The sequence below is a fragment of the Grus americana genome, chromosome 15 (genome assembly GCF_028858705.1).
Source record: "Grus americana isolate bGruAme1 chromosome 15, bGruAme1.mat, whole genome shotgun sequence".
NCBI classification, from domain to species: Eukaryota; Metazoa; Chordata; class Aves; order Gruiformes; family Gruidae; genus Grus; species Grus americana.
In genome coordinates, this window is record NC_072866.1 from 16,245,688 (window position 1) to 16,266,221 (window position 20,534).

Sequence of the window (20,534 nt, forward strand, 5' to 3'; positions counted from 1 at the left end):
CAAATCTCAACAAACCCTTAAATTATCCTTCTTTTTATTTACAACACAACTAAACCCACTGATAACGATGACATTCTCCTGTTGTTAATACAATGCCGCTCCTGAGCTGATGGCATTTGAAGGGCTTCTTGCTTCCCAACCGGTTTTTAAACCCTGGTTCACACGGGCGTCCCATCACCCATGCGTGTCATCCCTAGTGACCGCACCACCAACTCTGGTACCTCTCATCTGTGTCTGCCCTCGTTCTCTGCTGGCACTCGGCTCTCCTCGAGTCTGGAGCCCGTGATGCTGTTTTAGCCTCAGCAGCTGCTTCCTCACCCCAATGCCTGAAGCGATCGGTGTCAATAAAAATCTAAAACAGAGGAAGCGAAACAAAACTCAAGGCTTAAAATAAAAGGAGTGATGATTTCCTGCAACACTCAAGCGACTTGAAAAATAAAGCACCTGGGAGGCAAACAGAGAATGAGTGGAATGAAAAGGAATTGATGGAAAGCTGAAGAGGACTCTAATCACTCGGGAAAGCAGGGGAAAGGTGCGTGATGGATGTTTCCACATGCTTTCTGGGTAGTCAAGGAAATAGTTTTTATCTGAGGAAGGCGGCTGTTCACTGAACTTCTGTCTCGCGGTTACCAGGTTAACGGTACTCACATTTCTCCTGGCCTCTGAGCGCAGTGATTACTTTTTACGGGATGGAGTCATGCATTTTTCCCAGCTCCAGCCAGGAGCAAATGACCCTACCAGCTCTCACTGTCTGAGCATGGTAGTTACATTACTTCAACTCTGCCTATTCAGGTCATTCAGCAATACGAGATCATTCTTAAAATATCTGTTTGGAACTGAAATATTTCACAGGAAAATGGGTCCTAAAATCCCATAGACGATCTACATACATGTCCAATATCCATAAAGCTTATTATTCCCTGTATATTTGGGAAGTCTTTAAGTGGCTTCAGCTTCTGTGTCTGGACTTCACCAACAATTTCTTCTGCCCCTTCCCAAGGGAATCCTGTTTCACTGTGCAATAAGCATTTGATCTCCTAAATTCCCAGTTGTGGTAATACAGCTGTGCAACCGCAGGTTATTAGGAAAAAATCATTATACTGAAATTGCCTCTGGTGTAAAACATTGCCTTGGAATTAGCTAGAAGGTGCTGGATCCCTAACTGCCATGTGGCTTCCTGCTCCTTATTCCAACAGCGCTCTGTCCAGAGCAATACGCCCTTCCTCTTGGAGAGCCCAAGAACTCGGTCTAACTGTTCTGGGCTAACCCTGCCACATGCAGTCGTTGTGCATCAGCACTCAAATTGCAATGTTTTATTCAAAAGTCCACCTATCTTTGCAACCATTTTAAGCAAAGGTATTTCATAAAGGCTCCACACCCAGTGTCCCTAGAAGCAGCAGTATTTTTATAGGGTAGACATGCTATTTCTTATGTTGACAGGTCAGAACTTCTAATAGATATCATGGTTTTCTGCAGTTACCTCTCAAGTATGTTGATATACAATCGGAGATACGACTCCAAATTTTTTTTTTATGCTAGCAGGTAAACACATTACAAACTTGTTGGAAAAAAAGCTTTGTAAGACCATTTTTATAATTTAGAAAAAGGAAATTGAAGTTAGGATAAAATATCTTTGAAAATCTCTCTGTAAAATCAAAATATATTTATTTGATGAAACAGTAATTTTACAGGCAATTAGAACACAACTTGCTTTGGACTGATGCCTTAAGGCTCATTTTTTTTTATTTAGAGAAGTACCTTCTATTCCATCACCATGGCATCTGAGTGGCCCCTGAATAGACACTAAGTTTTGTCCTACTAACAAGAACCCCATTTGGCATGTTAGCAGCTGTTCCAGTGCTCCACAGGGTTTCTGTGAGCCTAAGCCGAGATGGGTTTATATCTGGAAGGATTTGGAAGGGCCTGCCAGGTTAATATTTTGAGAAAATAACATTATTTAATGCTACTCCTCACACTCCTTGCTGTAGCAGTTGGGTGGAAGAAAATGATTGATGGCTGGGATTGAGAGCAAGGATAATGATGAATAATGCAAGAAATGTTACTCAGCACTGAGTTAGTGGTTTTATCTTTCATTTATTAGAACTCATACAGAAATGTTCATTCACTTTTTGGTTATAATTATGTTGGGCAATGTCTTCACCAGGTAGGCTGTAGAGAAGTGCATTTGTAATTTTGTGAAAGAGCAAATGACAGTTACTTTGTTAGATATGTGCTTTGGTGTATGTGCGTGCATGCTTGTGTAAGTATATCTGACCGTGTGTATATACGCACGCAGATATATACACACAGGAACACAAATAAATGTATGAAACCAAGATTAAATGGATGTTTTTCATCTGTTCCTATTTGACAAATATATTGATGAAACTAACAATTTTCTGCGCAGAATCTAAAGAAAAAAGTTTTGCTCTTTGTAATAAAACAAATCTAACAAGATAGGGTATCTCAATTTTATCAAAAGAAAGTCAAGTTAACTTTCTTTTCAACCCAGGTTGCAAAACTGTAAAGCCCCACAGCTTTACCTCTTATTTGACTTTGAATACAGGGCAGCGATGTGTGACTAGTTTCTTCCTTTTGTCCTTTTTTCATGTTAAAATAACTTATAACTCCAGGGCCCCGAGTAGGCTGGCCCTTCGCCTTCCTCCAAACACACCGCTGCCATTTGAGCTAGAGAAGGGCTGGCACACACACGGCATGCAGAAATACACCACCAGCCTCCACAAGACCATACTCTGTTGCTCTCCTTCCCTCCTCCGTATCTTATCTGGAAAAGTAGTTTCTGCATTACAAAGGTGTGAATTGCTTACAAAAATGGTATCTTATCAAAGAGTCCTAATGCGAGCAATATCTAACTCTACCCTTGACCTCCCTTTAACTCATACCCAGCATAGTCAGTCAGTCAAACTGCTTTTTAATTCCACCTCAGCTCTTCCCAACAGAAGACTATTGAAATCCTACTAGTTTTTCACTGTGACTGATCCAAGGACATGTGGAGTGGTGAACAATCAGCATCAACACAAAGAAGTAAAAAGTAAAGATAATTTCTCATTTATTTCTGAGTCATAAAAGACCTTATTTAACCCCTCCAGCTACTCCTTGACACAACCACCTCCACCAGCAAGCTTCACGCTGTGGCCTATGTAACTCATTCTCTTTTTGTTGACCCTTTCCAGATGTTTCTTTATCTCAATCATCTCAGAATCTGTCTGAAGAATTTGCTGAAGCTGCACGACAGCTTAAAACAGAAGCGCCAAAAATCCAATTTGGCAAAATTGATGTCACACACCAACATGATTTGAGGAAAGAATTTAATATTCGAGAGTTTCCTACTGTGAAATTTTTTGTGGATGGCAGCAGGGAAGATCCCATAGACTGCAAAGGTAAACTGTCTTATGCACTGATAAGATAATGATATGTAATGACAGGATGTACCAATCTATTGTGCTGCTGAGAAGAAAAATATAGATGCTCAGATAAAGAATATGCGAGGTAGCAAACCGTTTTTGCCCATGGTTTTAAACATACAATTACCTCTGTACCAATACAGGAACTTGGATTTGAATTCATCTCCCAAGCGTGTAACTGAATACGCTTCTCTCTGTTTAGTTCCCACAGCCAATTCATTGCTGGTGTAATTCCACCGAGTACAGAGAATTGCCCCAAGACGACAACTTATTCACATTTACTACAATAAACATAAATGAATGAGTTATGCCAAACAAGAATTTGGTCCCTAACCTGCTCCGTTTGCACTTCTTCTAGTTGACTGCAATTCCCACAGAAGGAGGCTGGAGCAATACTCTGTGCATCTAACAAGGAATTGTGAATTCACTAAGTTCCTTAATATACAGGTATACTTCCTAAACCAAGGAAAAGAATTTTGCAATTCAGCCATCAGAGGGAGCTCATACGTGGCTCAGAAAAACCATGGAATAATTTGAAATCTTTTATGGAAAGTTATTAAGCAAAGACAACAATATTGGAATAGGACTGACTTGAGCAAGCCTGGGAAATCCAGACCTTATTAGAGTTCTTCTATTCACTGAAAGTGTATACAAGAAAGATTTTGTTTATTATTATTATTATTTTCCTAAAATGATGAACTTTTACAGAGCTGACAAAAATCGCATGACTTGGCCAAGTGTCTGTTAGTGTGCTCCAAGCAGATACAGTTGAGTCTGAAGTTTAATACAACCAACAAAAAAAAAAAAAAGGAGCCTAAAGTTTGCCTCCTGAGCCTGCACACAACCGAGCGCTCTGACTTCTTAACCGCCCAGCCCCCTGTGGCTGCCGCTGCTGACAGTATCGTCAGTATTTTTAGTACCTTGCTCCTCCTCGCTATTGAATTTCTTACCAAGTTCCCATCATCTAGACTTGTGCAAACAGCAGCTTCTGCACAAATGCCGCTGAGAGCGTGATTTCCCATGCTGAACTTTTATTAGAGGTGCTGATACATGAGAGCGAAATCACCTACCTTCAGTCTCTGATTAAATCTATAGCATTGACAAGAAAACCTCTTTTAAACTGGTAAACCTATTTGACAGGTGGGCTTGTGAGAGCCGGCGAATCCAGGGTATCATAACGCATAGTCACCCTTCAGCAGAGAGCCCCTGTTTACGACACACTTACTAGCAAGATGCAAGAAGTTAGGAAACTGGCTTCTGCTCTGTGATTTGTACAAGATAGCGTCAACCGTTCAGAGCACACGTACCACCAAACACGACTTAAGTTACATTTTGTTGACCGGTAAATGCTTTTGTACAACAACTAGTACGGGTTTTAAACCATTGAGAATTGGCAACTGAAAATGCGCAGCGACTACCCGATGACTTCTCATACAGAACTTGGTATACTTCATACCACAAAAGAAACGTCAGGTCTCACTTAAATCAAGACATTAAATATTTTATGGAAGAGGGAATTTTTGAATGGTTGTCCTGGCAAGGGACGTAGCATGAAAGCCAAATCCTAGGCTTTGTAAAATCATCATTTACAACTCCAAGGCCAGAATTTGGCCAGCAGAAACAAGCTACACAGGCTTAAAGCAACCCAATAGAAAGATTAACCATGTGAAGAATAGGCTGAGGGGTTATATTGCTGACATAAGCTGCGAGAGCTCAATTCTGCATTGAGACAGCAGAAGTCAAGCGCTATGTGGCCACTAGATACTGCTCTGTGCTTTGCTCTGCAGCCTGTACACTCCAGAGTAGATGCCTGCCTGCTTCACCTTGAAAAAATAGTATTTTAAACTAGTTGCAGTGCAGCCTGCTGCAAAATGACTTGATGGCAGTAAAATGGTCTGACTCAATTTTGATCTTGTCATATTGCTAAAATGCACAGTACCAGGACTTGCATCTTTGATAATCCACTTGTACTGGACATCTTGACTCTAGCACTTCACAGCACACAGCCGCCTTCTTTTTCATATCTAATTTTCATTAACCCTTTGCTGGACTCTTGCTCTGGTCCAACAAGGATGTCATACTCACAGAGATGAAAGGGCTACTTCATAGCTGAGATTTTCATCTCCTGAGCCTCAATTTGCAGCTTCAATTCCTCTGAAACCAGGAGAGGTAGAAAAAAAATGTATTTTTTAAACAGATTCAAGATTCCTAAAACTCCTGAAAGCTTGAAGAGAATTTGCTAAATGACTGTAATCTCAGTAAAAGTGGTAGCAGTATTTTGAAACCCCAAAGATGGAACAATCCAGAATTACAGGCCAACTTTAACACTTCAGCTTTGTTTCTTATGTCTATACTGAAAAGTGAAGCTGCAGCACCACAGAGGAATTTTAACATGTCTCTGTGCCTATCAGATCCCTTCTGCAGCACCGAAGGAACAATTCTGACACCTAATTTAATTGAACAGACAGTTCAATAAAATCTGCAATTGGTTTCAAGTCATTTTGGATTAAACCTCAGGTCGATAGCTCTTTATAGCTTACTGTGATTTTGGGACACAAGAAATCTTGCAGAACAGGTTTTCTACTTGTCTGAAATTCCTCATCCCTATTCTCCATCTGTAATTAAGCAGTTAATTGAATATACGGCCATTTGCAGAGATCCCAGAAAACACAGTACCAATCCATCGTTGATCTTCTAGAGTCAGCAACAGTTTAAATGGTGACTAGAACCTGAGGTTGAATTTGGATGCCCCAAGCCCCCTTTGAATCAGCTTTGACCTCAGTCCTAAGGAGCCCAAGTCCATTTGTATTGAGCGTCCTTCCACCCCTCCGCTGCCTCTACCTTGATTGCACAGAAATTTCTGCCATTCATTTTGACGGTCATTTTAACTCTCTTTTCCTTCCACAGGAGTCAGACAGGCCTCAGCATTTATTACTTGGGTGAAGAGAAGAACGGGACCTAGCACTGTTTTAATCAACTCTACCGATCAGGCTGAAGCCATCATACATGCTGACAATTTGGCAGTGATTGGCTTTTTTAAGGTAATTCTCTGGAAAACTCAAAAGGCTGGTATCTGTTCCAACTTTGGGATATGCTGCTTACCATTGCCACCAAAAGATCCAAAAGACTTAGAACTCACCTGAAAAAACCCACTCCCATTTATTTTTAATAAATGTAATTGTTTTTATCTACATTTTCACACCTCTAGACAAGCAGCCCAGGCTGAGATAAGAACATTTCACACCACAGAACCTTTTCTGAATAGGTACGCAGGCCCAGAGCAGCGTCTGAGAACTTGATGCTCCAGCAGTGTTTGCACAGCCCTGGTCACAGCAGGCTCTCCGTATCCTCAGACGGAGGGCTTCTGCCAAACCATCCCAAATTTGGTGGCTGGTGGGGAGAGGGCAGAACTATTAACTTACTTATCCTTACTTAGCTCCATCCTTTGCTTTGGAGAGACTTAACCCATCGCTGGTGTGGGTTACACTGCTACTGGAGTCTCCAAATGCAAGAAGTTGTAATCCCTGCCCAGAGTTTTAACTGACCTAAGAATCTAGGGTTACCTCATCACTGCATTTCTGTTCAAACACGGTGTAAGAGCATAGACATGAATAGTTGCAGGCTGTTCTGGTGAAGGAATGTTCCCTTCCTGCTTAAGTCTATAAAAAATAGCAGTAAATATTGTCTAATATACTGGAGTGCCTTTTCTTCATCTTTCTGTTTAGTGATTTAAACAACTTCAGTGAAACTCAGGGGGGTAGAGCACAGCTCCATGAATATCACGCTAACTGTGGTTTTTAGCTCCTGCCAGCTAAGAAACTGCATGGGTAGGAAGCCATAAAATATTACACTGCATATGATCCAACTCATGTAGTCCTTTCTCAAGCAAATTCCTACTAGTTTCCAGAGCATTAGGATCTGGGGCTGGATGATACAGAACAATAGTCAAATAGTATAAAATAAATGTTAGCTGTCAAGGCATGCAGTCAGGAGTCAGTAGAAAAGGAATATATCTTTCCTGCTTTGTCAATGTGTCCTTGAAATCTTTAATATCTGAAGCATTCAATCAAGGATTTTCTCTAACTAAAGAGACTTTTTTTCTGGTATCTCTCTGCCCAGTTAAAAGCACAGTGTCTGGACTCATACCTGAACTGATAAGGTCCCAAATGTACTGGCTACAGCAGATAGTCCGAGTTTTAGGGATGTGGAAAACAAGATTCATTACCAAAATGCCCCATAGTAACAGAGCTGGTGAACACATACAGCACAATAGAACAAACTGAAAATGCTCAGAGTGCCCAGAATTTTGCTTTGCAGCAATCTGCTTGCAGCCGTTTATGGAGGCAGGCAGGTTTCCAGTGCCGGGCCAGGTCGAGAAGCCCTCGCTATCGCAGTGATGCTGGAGAGTTCCCTGAACCACACCGATGGCAGGTAGTGCCTGCAGATGTGTTTGACTGGACTCTGCAACTTCACTCGGGGGCTGAAGTGACAACAGAGGAGCCATGAGCTAGGGCATGTCAGAAATTTAATGGGTGGAAGCCAACAAAATAGCGTCCAAGTAAATAGCTGTATTTGGCCTTCTATTAATAACAGATTGCTCACAAATGTGAGTTCCAGGATGTGTTGGGAGGTCTCAGCATATAAATTACTATTCATCTAGCATGAAATAATTGTCTGATTAAATCAAATCTGGAAGTGCTGTTGCCTTTCATCATGGTTATTTACTGTTACTTTGAGGGTAGACAGCACAGTGACTATTTGACAGATGTAGGAGTCAAGGTCCCTGCCTTGAAGAGCACTCACTCAAAGCACCAAACACATCAGTCAGGTCCTCCTGCAAGCAGAGAGCCCTCCTCTCTAATCCATCACATCCTGCCGGCTGTGCAGACGGGCTGTTGGCATGATCCTTCCCCATCTGGAGAAGTCTTTGCAGAAATGCCAGGGGAGCGCAGGGCAGAAGAGATTAGCGCAGGAAGGACACAGGGGACTGTGCACCATCCGTATTGACCCAGCCCAGCCGACACTAGCTGGAAAGGTGAGCGCACTAGTGGTGTCACAGCACTCCTAGGATCTCCCCTATTGTGAAGATCTCCCCTCAGAGGTAATCATGGCAAGCTATACCCAACTTTACACTCTCTTCTCCACCTCGCAAGCCGTTAGGGGCCTGCCTCACCTGTAGCTCTCACTCCTACACATCCTAGCAGGATGCGGGACACAGCCTTAATAAATACTCTTTCTGGGACTAGGAACTTCACAATGACAGTGTGGCAGTTTTCTGTGAGGCGGCAAGAGATGTGCCAGAGATGCCTTTCGGGATGACAGCCAGTGAGGACGTCTGTGCTAACTACGGCATCCAAAAGAACACTCTCGTTGTGTTTAAGAAGGTAGGAGTGCAAGCCCGGCAGGCAAGGTGCAGTGAGCTGCCATGGCAGCTTTGGGCTATGGAACGGCAGTTTGGGAGTTTTTTTAGGTTAAATAATTTCCCAGTTTAACTTCAAACAGCTTAACACACAAAAAATATTGCATTTACAGACAAGAGAGACAAGTAGAAGGCAAAGAGCAACCTTTGGACAACTGATATGTTCAATCTGGCTGCCTACATTCAGGCTCCTAGTTTATACTTAAGGAGCTGGATAAAATGGCTTTATTTTCCAACCCACGTTCTAATCAGCCCATGCTGCCAGGTTCAGTGAGTTTTGCACACATTCACCTCTTTTCCTTTGTGTTGCTTTTGGCCAGGAATCTTCTTTTCTTCCAATGCACAACAGAAGTGTCCAACTAAAGGAACAAAACTACACAGAAGCAGCACCAACATTTAGGCGATGAAGCAGTCAGACCAAGGGCATCCTGAGTGAATGTATGTCACAGATAGTGTGTATAGATATAGAAAATATCTTTCAGTATGTGAAGATTACTGAGCAAATTAAAACTGTCAGCTGTACCTTGAATTTTAGCTATAATCTTGTTCTGTAATCTAGTTGTGACATTTATTTTGCAAGTTACGGATTTTCAGTTACTGAGGATCATGAAACAGCAAAGCTGAGAACAACATTTCAGAGTAAAGGCAGTCTCTTTGCTCCTATAGTTGCTAAGGCCAACAACCTCACAAACTTCACTATTTGTCCAAGGGAAAACCTGTGCATAACGAAGTGCTTGAAGATGGCAGACAGAACAAACTGGATCTAACGAGGCTAATCAAAACCTTTACCTTGGATTTGGTCACTGAATATAATCTTGAGGTACGTGCATTTCACTGTATTAACAAAAGCCACAGGAGAAAGGCAGGAAAGACAGGAACCTATGCAGAACAAGACTTAGGCAGCTATTCTGCTCCTTAGCGTTTGAGAACGTTGTTTGCTTGTTTGACTAGCCAGTCCAAACCACATCGAGAAACACCAGCAGAACCCAACAGGCAGCTCTTGGTCTAATCCAGGCCAGAGGACGCTTCCCTCTGGCAAGATGTTGTTTCTCAGAGGAGACTGGGGAAGGGCTGGCCAAGGAGTGAACTTGCCTGAACATGCAAACACCTCTGTCCTGCGGAGCCTGGGCTGCTTCTGCAGCAACTAGGTGGGGTGGGAGGGTGGAAGGTCAGTCCCTATCCTGGCTCCACTCCCATGCAGCAACCGGGTCCTCTGGGCCAAGACAAGGAAGACAGAAACCAGCAATAACTGTTGGTAGTGCAGGAAGGAAGGGAAAGACATGGAAATACCCTGCTTGCCTCCGGGACACCCCCTTGTCCCTGATCATGGAAACGGGCAGCTCTGTGCAGGGAAGGAGACGTAAGCTGCTGGTGCCACCCAGAAGTGAAGGAAGCACCCCAACCAGGTCTAGCTGCTGCAGTTGGGCCTCCCTGGGTAACACTGCCTTTTACTTTCAGCACACCTTTAGCATTAATTCTTCAGCATGTGTTATACAGGTCAGACTAGAAGATCACGACAGTACCTTCTGACTGTAAAAATCTATGAATAACGATGAGGTTTTTCCTGGACCAGAGAAAACACTCAGCAGCTGCTGATTCTTCTCACTATCTTCTTTAAAACAATGAAAAAGATCCAACGGTTAGGGAAATGATTGGGAACTGAATCTTAAAAGTAAAATTTGCAATAGCAGAACTGAATGATACTGATACTCTGAGCCTCTGATTCACTGTTCTGCTTACAAAGAGTGGAACAGATGTTGAGTCTTTTGTTTCCCAGACATCTGTGAAGATTTTTGATGTCCCTGTTGAAAATCACATCCTGCTGTTCACCCCAAAGAACTCGGAGACATTCAATGCGATTTATGAAAACTACAAGTCTGCTGCTGCGGAATTTAGAGGAAAGGTTTGTAATGCTGAATCCTGCTTTGCAAATATGAATGCCAGAAGATCAATGGAAAACCACTCACCAGTGTTACTAGTAAAAGTACACTGCTGTCAGTCCATCTTCTAAGCCTACCAAACCATTTAAAGACAGTTTGAGTAACTATTCTTTGACTTTGTTAAGGGCACAAGCTGAAAAATAAACTTCACTTGAAAATGATTCTTTAAAACGTAAATATCACACAAACCAACGCTAATTCCAGTTGCTCCCAATAAACCCATTTCTGATTTTACAAATATGGCTTTCTAGGAGCCACTTCCAACCAAAGATAGTTTTAGCAAGGTTCTGGCAATTCCTGCCACCACCACCACCAGGAAGTGTCATGAAGATAGCAGGGTATTGCCTGAAACACGAGCTGGAACCAGCTACAAAACCTGAGAAATATTGCGAGGCACCTGCATAGCCTTGCTTGCAGCACACGTGTTTGCAGGGATATAAACAGGTATAGGCAGTCATACACAGAATTATTTCAGTTCTCCATTGTCAGTCACGGTGGTGCTACTTCTGCTCCAAGTACGCGAGACACTGAAGAAAGGTAAGTCATCTTGTAAGAAAACATCACACATTAGTATTGGTAAAGACATACAGATTACAGGTGTTTCAGCTCTTTTGTCCTGCTAAGATTTATTAGGAAGAGCAGTAAGAACTTTGAGGGGCCATTTAAAAGTGATACTAAAATAGGTGATAGCAAAGCACTGTGAAAGGACAGAGGGAAAAGCTTCACTCCTTCTGGCTGCTTCAGCATTTGTTATTAACTAGGATCAAGGTGTGATGAAGTCCACAGAGCTGCTGGTTGTTGGACTGAGACCAAAACATGGTTCTTCACAATTCCTTGGTTAGATCCTACCCCACTGCCAAGCTCCATGGTTCATTTCTCTAAAATGACTCAACCAGATGCACGCTCTCTATTATCAGATAATGTTTGTCTTGGTGGATACTAATGAAACAAGGAATGGACGAGTTTTTGAGTATTTTCGCATCAGGGACATTGACGTTCCTGCCGTGAGAATCCTAAATCTGACAAGCGATGCAAAGTACAAAATGCCTGCAGACGAGGTGACTGCGGAGAACCTGAAAGAATTTTGCCAGAGCTACCTAAATGGAAAAGCAAAGGTATGTCCATTACTAACGAGGCGCCCCTCTACCACACCAGCTAAAACACTAACAAATTTGCAAAACATCCCTTTTTTAATTAGAACAGTGTGCTGTTCCAATCATCAGTTTATTAATTTGCTCTCGCTCTAATGCGCTCATCTCCAGTTGTTGGCAGACCACCCCTCTGTATTTAACAACTGAGGTGGACTACAAAGTTCTCCAGTCCTCCTATGTAAAAACTGGATAAATCATTTACCGCCCAATATTTTAGTTGATTTCAGCTGATGTATTTTAGTGATTTAAAAACTCCCTAGGTCTCGATCTTTCCAATACTGTAGCAGACATATTTCACTCCCTTAGTTGGGAGAGATGCAAACAATGATTGCAATGGATTTTGAGGTTACAGAGAAGTCCAGTAAATAGAATATTGACAGTTTCCGAGCAGAGTAAAATTTGTTATTTATTGTAAGTGAATTTTCACAGGGGGAATCAATCCCAATAGTAAATACAGTATTTGTTGTCATAATGAGGCATCATCCTCCACATTCACATGTACGTTTTACGTCACTTTTGAGAGCCCACAATACGTAAGCTTTTCAGTAGTCTAGTTTCTGAACACTGGGCAACAAGAATTCAGGACAACGAATGCAAACATGTTCCAAAGGGTCATTTTCAGACAATCTACTACGGAGTCTGTGTTGAAGAGAGGGACAAGTAATTCCGACTACCAACCATGCGGGGGTGCGAGACCCCAGCTCCCCGCTGAAGGGAGAGAAGGTGGTAGCCCATGAAGGCTGGCTAGGATATAGAGACGTAAAAAATAACATTCAGTAATAGTGCACATTAGGTAGAGAAACGTCCCATGGGTCTCACATGAACTTGAGCTGGAGTATGGTTTCTCAGTGCTCCCTGCACTTTCACAGCCGTGTTTCTGTTTCTGCTTAGCTACATCTGTCTAGTGAAGAAATTCCAGAGGACTGGGACAAGATGCCTGTCAAAGTGCTTGTTGGGAAGAATTTCAACAGGATTGTCTTCAACAAGACCATGACTGTGTTTGTTATGTTTTGTAAGTGTTATTGTTGTATTCAGATTTTAAGTTGCTTTAACATAACCTGTTGGAAGTGAAAAACAAAAGCCCATGCTTACACACCAAACTAATCTTTGCACTTTACAGAAGCCATGCTTAATGAATTTTTGTTGTCCGATAAAAGCATTGAAGAAAAATTTGTGTCATATCTATGGAAACACTGTGATACCTTTGCTGACTTCTGGCTGCACTGAATAACACTGGATCCCTTAAGTAAATATTTGTCAAGGCCGTATCAAATCTCAGTGTTGAAAGACAAAGTGACACTAGAATGTCATGTTGTACAATGGAACATTACAGCGTGCTGTACAGTATGAGTCAGGCTCTCTTCCAAGGACGGAGGGAGAGTTAAGTGAAGTTGGCTGGTTATAATGCTCTAGGATTAAATCCCAGAGAGCAGCTGTGGTTTAGCAAATCATAACTCATTTTTTCCTCCTGTGTCTGAAAGGGAAGTGGCTTTCCTGCTTGACCCTTCCCAGCAAGAAACCCTTGCCCTATCCTCGTACCAGCCAGCAGGGATTAGTTTGTGCCTTAGTTACTTCAGCAGAGCAAACATGCAGCATTCACACAGACAGCTAGCTACGCTATAGTGCCTTGAATTCCAGAAATTCTTAGAGGTAGTACGTTCCCGCAATCCTCCCTGTTGGCTGCAGCCATTTAATTCACTCAAGTCATCTTTACATTTCACTATCATGGTGAACAAACTGATCTAAGCAGGAATTAAACCATCCTCTGGAAATGGAAGGCTGGTAAATGGGATGTAGCGTATTCAGGGAAGTGCCCCGGAAGTTTGAATTCCATTTACACTGAGTATGAGCACCATCCTCAGGACTGAAGGGTTGTGACCGTGTCGTATGCTATGTAAGGGGATACTGGGTTCTCAGCAGTTTGCCTTTTTGCTGACCTGCACGAGTGCAGTGCTCAGAACCAAAACACCACCATACTTCAAACTCCTCCTTTTAGTGTAAATATCGCATAGTTTATGAGCACAGTTAATTTTAGTATGCAGAAAGCATTTTGTGCTTCTGGCAAGTATTTCACCATGGGAATGATGTGAGACTTAGTTGGGTCGCACTGGTTATCTGGCATGCCTGTCCAACAAAGTCGTATGACAAGTGTGCTATGCTTGTTATAGTCATAAAAGGCTAAACAGAGGTAAAGCAGCACTGCTATCAGAAACGCGTTAGTGATTACGTGGTTACCACTGCATGAAAACTCATGAAATTCAGGAAGGGTGACTGGGTTCGAGCAGAGACTGACCACAACTGAAATCCAAACCCCTGTTAACTTTAAGTGCTAAATGGGTCCCAGTGATTGCACCAGCACATGCTCCTCTGCCAGACCCTATCCTTCTACTTTTATTTTTAAATTTGCAGATGCCCCTTGGTCCTTCGACTGCAGAAAACTCCTGCCGATCTGGGATAAGCTAGGAGAGCAATATGAAAGTCGCAAAGACATAATAATTGCGAAGATAGATGTCACAGCAAACGACATCCTGTCTGTTGGATTAGATCGCTATCCGTTCTTCAGACTCTTTCCTGCGGGACCAGATTACCAGGTGAGAAGCTGTTGGGGAAGAACGTGGAGACACAGCTGCACACCGAGGGGGGACGTGTCTGTGTGTGTGCATGTCACGGTGAGAAAGGAGTCCTTTAAGGACCAAAGCTTTCTTGCTTATCTACTCAACATCAGATTCATTGCTGTCAAGAACCTGAATTAGAGGAGGAACCCTTCTGTCATCTTCTCCTATGTGTGAGGCTGTGGCAAGAGCCCGCGTATCATCCGACTTGGACCTACAAGTCATTGCAGCCTTACATTCTGCTGTTTAGCAACCCCCAATCTGCCTGTTGGGTTCTAGCAACAGTCTCAACTCAGAGTGAATTTACAGATACCTCCTAGTCACTGCACTGCCTTTTTACTTCAAACCATGACAAGAGATGTACAGGCGCAGTTCAGTGGCTGTTGTTTCTGGAGCAGGTATGACTACAACCTCTAAAAGGCTGGTACCATTCTTGTTATATCCTCTACATTTTCACAAAATCCAAATCCCAAATCTTTCTCCTACACACTTATGCCAGTAATTTTACTTCATTCCAGTATCACAGCCTCAAATGGCAACAAATATTTGTTGTCAAGACCAATGATCTTTAGAATATGCTACCTAATGCATCACCTATGTTACGCAATAATCAGAAGATGCTGCTGAAAGAGGAGGCAAAGAAAAATATTAAATAGTTACATTCTTCCATCTATGTAGATAATCTAATTAAAAAGAAAATATCTCTGAAGCAAAGAAAAAATTAAATTCTAAGATACTGTTATAATTAAGATATTACTAAGCTTTTCATTTTTCTTCTTAGTCCCAAACTTAAATTAAATTCTAAGACATTTGCCCATGTCCTCATTTAATCTTTTAGGGAGAGATTTTCCTCTCGGATGTGCATGCACAGCTTTTAATGAATTGAACTGCAGTCCTGCACACTCAGACCATGTTTAGTCTTTATGCAGAAAAGCAGAAACCCATTAAATGCTCATAATAAGTGTCAGTTTGTCAAAAAATAGCAGTAACAACTTTCATTAACTATTAAGGGATTGTTTCATAGTTACAAATACCCTGAAGTTAGAGTATTTGAAATCTCAAGTTCTTCCTTGTGCACCATGTTTTTATACTAGTTCCCTCCACTTCAGAGATTTTAACTTGTACTTGACCAGCAGTGCAGGTGTCCTGTAGATGTCTGCAGTCTTGCAGACCCAAGCGTTCTGGTGTTCCTTCTTACAGGACTGTATGGACAGCTGGCCACAGACATCCTCACTCACTACAATCATAACTGATCCAAGACGCCCTCGGGCCATTAATACACAGTCACGGCACCAGCGCTCAGTCATTCCCTACCAAACCAGCAGTTAGAGCAGGAACTCTCCCACGTATACTTATGCTTTTCTAGAAGTTAACCAAAGTCAGTGCACAGGACACACACGTAATACCACAACATGCCAAGGCTTGAGTAGCTACTGTAGTTTTCACTGTATAGGCACTGCCCCAAAATTATGGTCCATACTCCCTTATTCTGGCCATGAAAAAAGCAATAGAAGGGGCTTGGAGACAAAGAGAAACTGGTACGTTCAGAACGGAGAAAGAGAGGAACAGGAAATATATACAGCCTAACAATGTCCGATGCGACCTTGATTTCACATAGACATCTCTTCTAGCCTTCAGTATTTTGCTGGTGTTAGAAACACAAACACATGAGCTTTCCAATTACCTCTGCTGATCCTTCGCACTGCGTAAGGACTAAGGATGAATTGAACACTAGCGCAGAGGCAGTAGGAACACTAAAGATGAAATAACTATCAGAAGACTAGAAAGCACATCAGAACACATGTAAAGAAGTCTGACCCTGTTCCTGATAAACCAAGGGAAATGTGGCTAACGTAACATCACCCAAATCTGTTTTCTAGAACTGGGTTATTGTGTTCTCTGGCCACCACAGACACCCTTACCCCTCCTTAAAGGCAAAGCCATGAGCAGGACACATTACTATGCAATCCCTTCCAAGCACTCTCACCTGAGGAGATCATATCAGATACTACCCTCCTCCCAACAGGAGTATCTGCTACCTCTCCAGGCTATGAACTTTCCAGTGGACTATCACTATTTGGTCTGTTTAAAGAACAGGTTTAGCTTTTCCTGAAGATAATGACCAGTCACTTGCTTTCAGTGAATGCAAAACTAGATGCACGACATTTTTAAAATCAGGACCCACTTCAGGTTAACTGGAGGTAAGTGGAGCTGGATGAGCTGAGAGACCTAGATCTATAAGCATGCACCCAGTTTTTCAAAGCACCAACAGAGTGTTTCTATGCTGGGGAACAGTTAGAGCCAGAGCTGAAGGAACAAGAGAGTGAATCCGATGAATTACATGGAGGAGGGAGTGACCAGACATCATCTGAGCTCCATCTGTGAAGCTGATGAACGACTCATCCACTGCGTCATCCACTCCAGATTTAAGAGAAAAATATGCAGTCTATCAGATGGATTTAAGATGATTCTATTTGTTTCTATGGATTAAGTGAGAAAAATAACATTTACATAGTCTTATGCACTGATTACTCTAACGAGAAGTGTTGACACATCCTCAGTAACCACTGCAGGGATCAGCTGCTTCTCTGGCTCCACAGGTCTTTGGGCTCTGAGAAATTGCTGTTCTGGCCATCAACAGAGTCAACAAAAATCGAGACTCATCTGAGAATATTAATCGCCTCTGGAGGAATCAAATAATCTTTCTCAAGAAACTTAAGCTTGCAAACATAACAAAATAACTTTTTACTACAAGAGAACACCTTACTGAACAGAAATATCAAACCTGTGTATACTTTCAGTGAATTCACAGAGAACGGAGGTGTTTTGGTTACAGTTCTTTGAACTCGAATCAGGCATAAGAGTAACCAGCGTAAAGTAACACTCCCACTGAGACCAATAATTGTGTAAGCCAGGTTAACCCAAGGGAGAAGAGGCATCTGCCTGTTTCTAAACATACTCAGGTAACAGCAGATAATTCCCAACGTCATGCACACCAGCTTCTACAACTTTGAGAAAAGACTTGTGCAAGATCCTTTCATACTTCCAGACAGCAAAGGTATTGGCGGGGGCGGGGGATATCTTTACAATACAGTATGGTGCCTACAACTACTCCGAGAATTTTAAAGCTCTCAACTGAAAGTGCTTCTTCCATTAAAGTTCCTCAGAAGAAAATTCTCAGTAAACCCCCAACTTAAGGTGTAGTATCAGAAATTTAACGTTACTGCTCCTCTTGCTCCTGTTCTTTCAAGCTGTGCAACAGCTAGTATTTCTCAAGTGTGTATTTCAAAACTTTTTCAGAATTTGAATTTCCATGAAAGTCTTTAGACAGCTTTGAATATCATGGCTGGACACTTAAAAGACTCTACTCTTCAAAATATCTTGCAAGTGTTTATTGTTAAACACAGAAAAGACACTGATCTCAGTAGCTGGCAGGATCCCAGCCTGGATATTATACAATAACGGTTATGTTTTTTATACAAATCCTTTTCCTCTTAGGGATATACCTCTATTTCTTCTTTACACTTGAGTTCAGATGACGTTGGAACCTGCTGTGCCTCTGCCATCGCTTTTTAAACTGAGCACAAAACTCCAGAGTTTGGTCAGTCTAAAGAATGGAAATCCTGATTATGCTGTTATCTCCAGCATTTTGTGTACAGAATTAAATACCTAACCTTAAAACTCTTTTCAGGAGGTGGCCTATGCCGGGGAGCATACCTTGGAGGCATTTTCTGAATTCTTAGAAGAACAAAGCAAGACAAAAGCAGAACCAGAAGAGAAGGTAGGCATTTGATCCAGACACTGACTGATCTGCCGTGCAGTCCAAGGCACGTTCACACCTTGTGCAGGCATACCTGAACTGGCTGGAGCACAGCCACACACACACAGGCTTCCACCACTGCTCATGTCAACGTTTGGGCCGTTCTTACCAGCTCTTGGCTGGTTTGAAGCTGACTAGCTTGGCATGACCACGCTAGCTGCAGTCATATACCACCGCCTGGCAGGCACACGCCCACGCACATCCTTGTTTTCATCACACGGAAACCTCTTCCCCCACTGCTCATGTTATCACTGAGTCACTACGTTAACACTCGGCTAGTACCGCATGGCAGAAAGGAACATGCACCTTGACGGGTGTAAGCCTAACTTTATCAGGATTTTAGCTGGAAAAGAGAAGCCCCAGTGAAGTTAGTTTCAGCTAAAGCTGGAATGGTTTAAATACCCATTGCCCACCTCGTCCTGCTACATTCAGTGCAGCTTCTCTTCTTCATAAAGCAAGGGCACAACTGAGAGCAGACATTGTCCCCTCTCTTGGCAATCTGGTTATGATCATTGTTGGATTCCTCAACCCTTCCTCCTCCACTGTACATCAGGCCAGAGAAGCATTAGCTGTCCCAGCTCAGCCTGTTACTTAATCTCAGACACTTCACTGCAAAAAGACAAACTGTAAGTGAACAACGTGATCAAGCTCCACGCAGACAGCTCCAGGCAACAGAAAAAACCTGACGTAGATGGAGACACTGTCCACCCAGTACGAGAGCCATGGGCTCATTCTGCCCAGAAGTAAAGAAGTAGATCCACAGGGTAGCAACAGTTGTCATTAACGCTCTTTTCAACTAGTAGGGAAACTGTGAGTGGAGAAGCAGTTTTGAGTTTTCAGACTTATTTCCACCAGAGGCTTTGATTTGCTCCTGAATTCACTGCTCAAATAGGTGGTTACAGATGGAGAGAGATGGCTAAACTAATATTGGGACACGGAAGTCTGCAATGAAGGATCGGACCTCCAGCTCTGCCCAGTCACTGCACACTTCTGTTTTCCAATACCCAAAGCCTACGTTTGGCGTCTGCCTCTGTGGCACGTCCTTTAGTGATGTGGGTGAAGCGGATCTGTTGGGTCCTACACGCAGCCTTTTACAGACAATGTTAGAGCTGTGTGTATTCTGTCATCTCTTCTTCATGCTTTACTTCACATCAGAGAATAAGCAAAAAAGCCACTTTAGGAAACACCATTCAAAAACACGCTCTGTGTAGCGGCAGGGGTAAGGAATTGGCATTTGCTCAGCTGTTCACATCCTCCGTCCTTCCCCGACACCCACCACGTTTTCCCAGAAGACTGCGGTGTTAGACCATTTGCAGATGGGGCTTGATGGAAGTCCCCTGTCAGAGTAACTCCTCATCCTCACCTCAGGGCATCATTCACAATCACACAAACAAGATACATAAGAGATTGCCTAGGAGAGACTGTCGTATGCCCGCCAGCTTACCAAGCACAGTTTTCCATGTTCTTACTAAACCTTCACCCAAAGCCTCATCTAAGCTTTGCCATAAACCAGCGTAAAGCTTTGAAAACCACACACGTTTTAGCTGCACTACTTCTGATGTTATTAACAAGCCCTCAAGTTCCTTGGTTGAGATGAAAATCTGCATTTCGTGTCATCTTAATTTTTTTTTTTTAAGTAAAGAATTACTGGAGCAATTCTCTTTGTGAACATCAGTAATAAGCAGCTTTGCTCTTGCATTTCCTTTTTTAAAAGGAGCCTTCGGGAGGAATCAAAGAGGATCTCAGCCAGAAAGAGACCGTAATAACAGAGAAAGAAGAACTTTAACAGTACAGAGAAAGACCAAAATTCTGAGGATTGTGGGGAATCCTTCCTGGAAGGAACTCATTTCAAGAATTAATCATCTCAAGTGAACGCAGAGCTGGATCAAAAAATAAAAGTAAAGAATTCAGTATCAATGACTCAGTATGTGTGACCTCTCTTCTGAATCCAATTTAAGTCCTAGTTTTACTGGGATCAGTTGTCGTGGGTTCTTAAAATATTGCCAGTTTTGCTTAAATAATGCCTTTATTACCAATGAATCTGCTCTCATTTAAAAAGGTATATGTGCCACAGCAAACAGATCAAGAGATAAAACTATTCTTTCCGAACAAAATCTGCAACAGGTTTGCAACCAGTTGCTCTCCAATTTACCCTAAAAGAGCCCTC

The 20,534-nt window shown here is 42.4% G+C and overlaps 1 protein-coding gene across 1 annotated transcript in view; it reads left to right on the forward strand.

Moving 5' to 3' along the window:
* PDILT (protein disulfide isomerase like, testis expressed) overlaps positions 1–20,167 on the forward strand; it is a 28,895-nt gene extending 8,728 nt beyond the window's left edge. The window contains exons 2-11 of the mRNA XM_054842829.1: positions 3,195–3,401; positions 6,333–6,466; positions 8,672–8,809; positions 9,554–9,664; positions 10,622–10,747; positions 11,702–11,899; positions 12,827–12,947; positions 14,345–14,526; positions 18,239–18,328; positions 20,082–20,167. Coding sequence (XP_054698804.1) covers positions 3,195–3,401; positions 6,333–6,466; positions 8,672–8,809; positions 9,554–9,664; positions 10,622–10,747; positions 11,702–11,899; positions 12,827–12,947; positions 14,345–14,526; positions 18,239–18,328; positions 20,082–20,153 — 1,379 coding nt within the window. The 3' untranslated portion in view covers positions 20,154–20,167. The remainder of the gene's footprint in view (positions 1–3,194; positions 3,402–6,332; positions 6,467–8,671; positions 8,810–9,553; positions 9,665–10,621; positions 10,748–11,701; positions 11,900–12,826; positions 12,948–14,344; positions 14,527–18,238; positions 18,329–20,081) is intronic.
* The last annotated feature ends 367 nt before the right edge of the window (positions 20,168–20,534 follow it).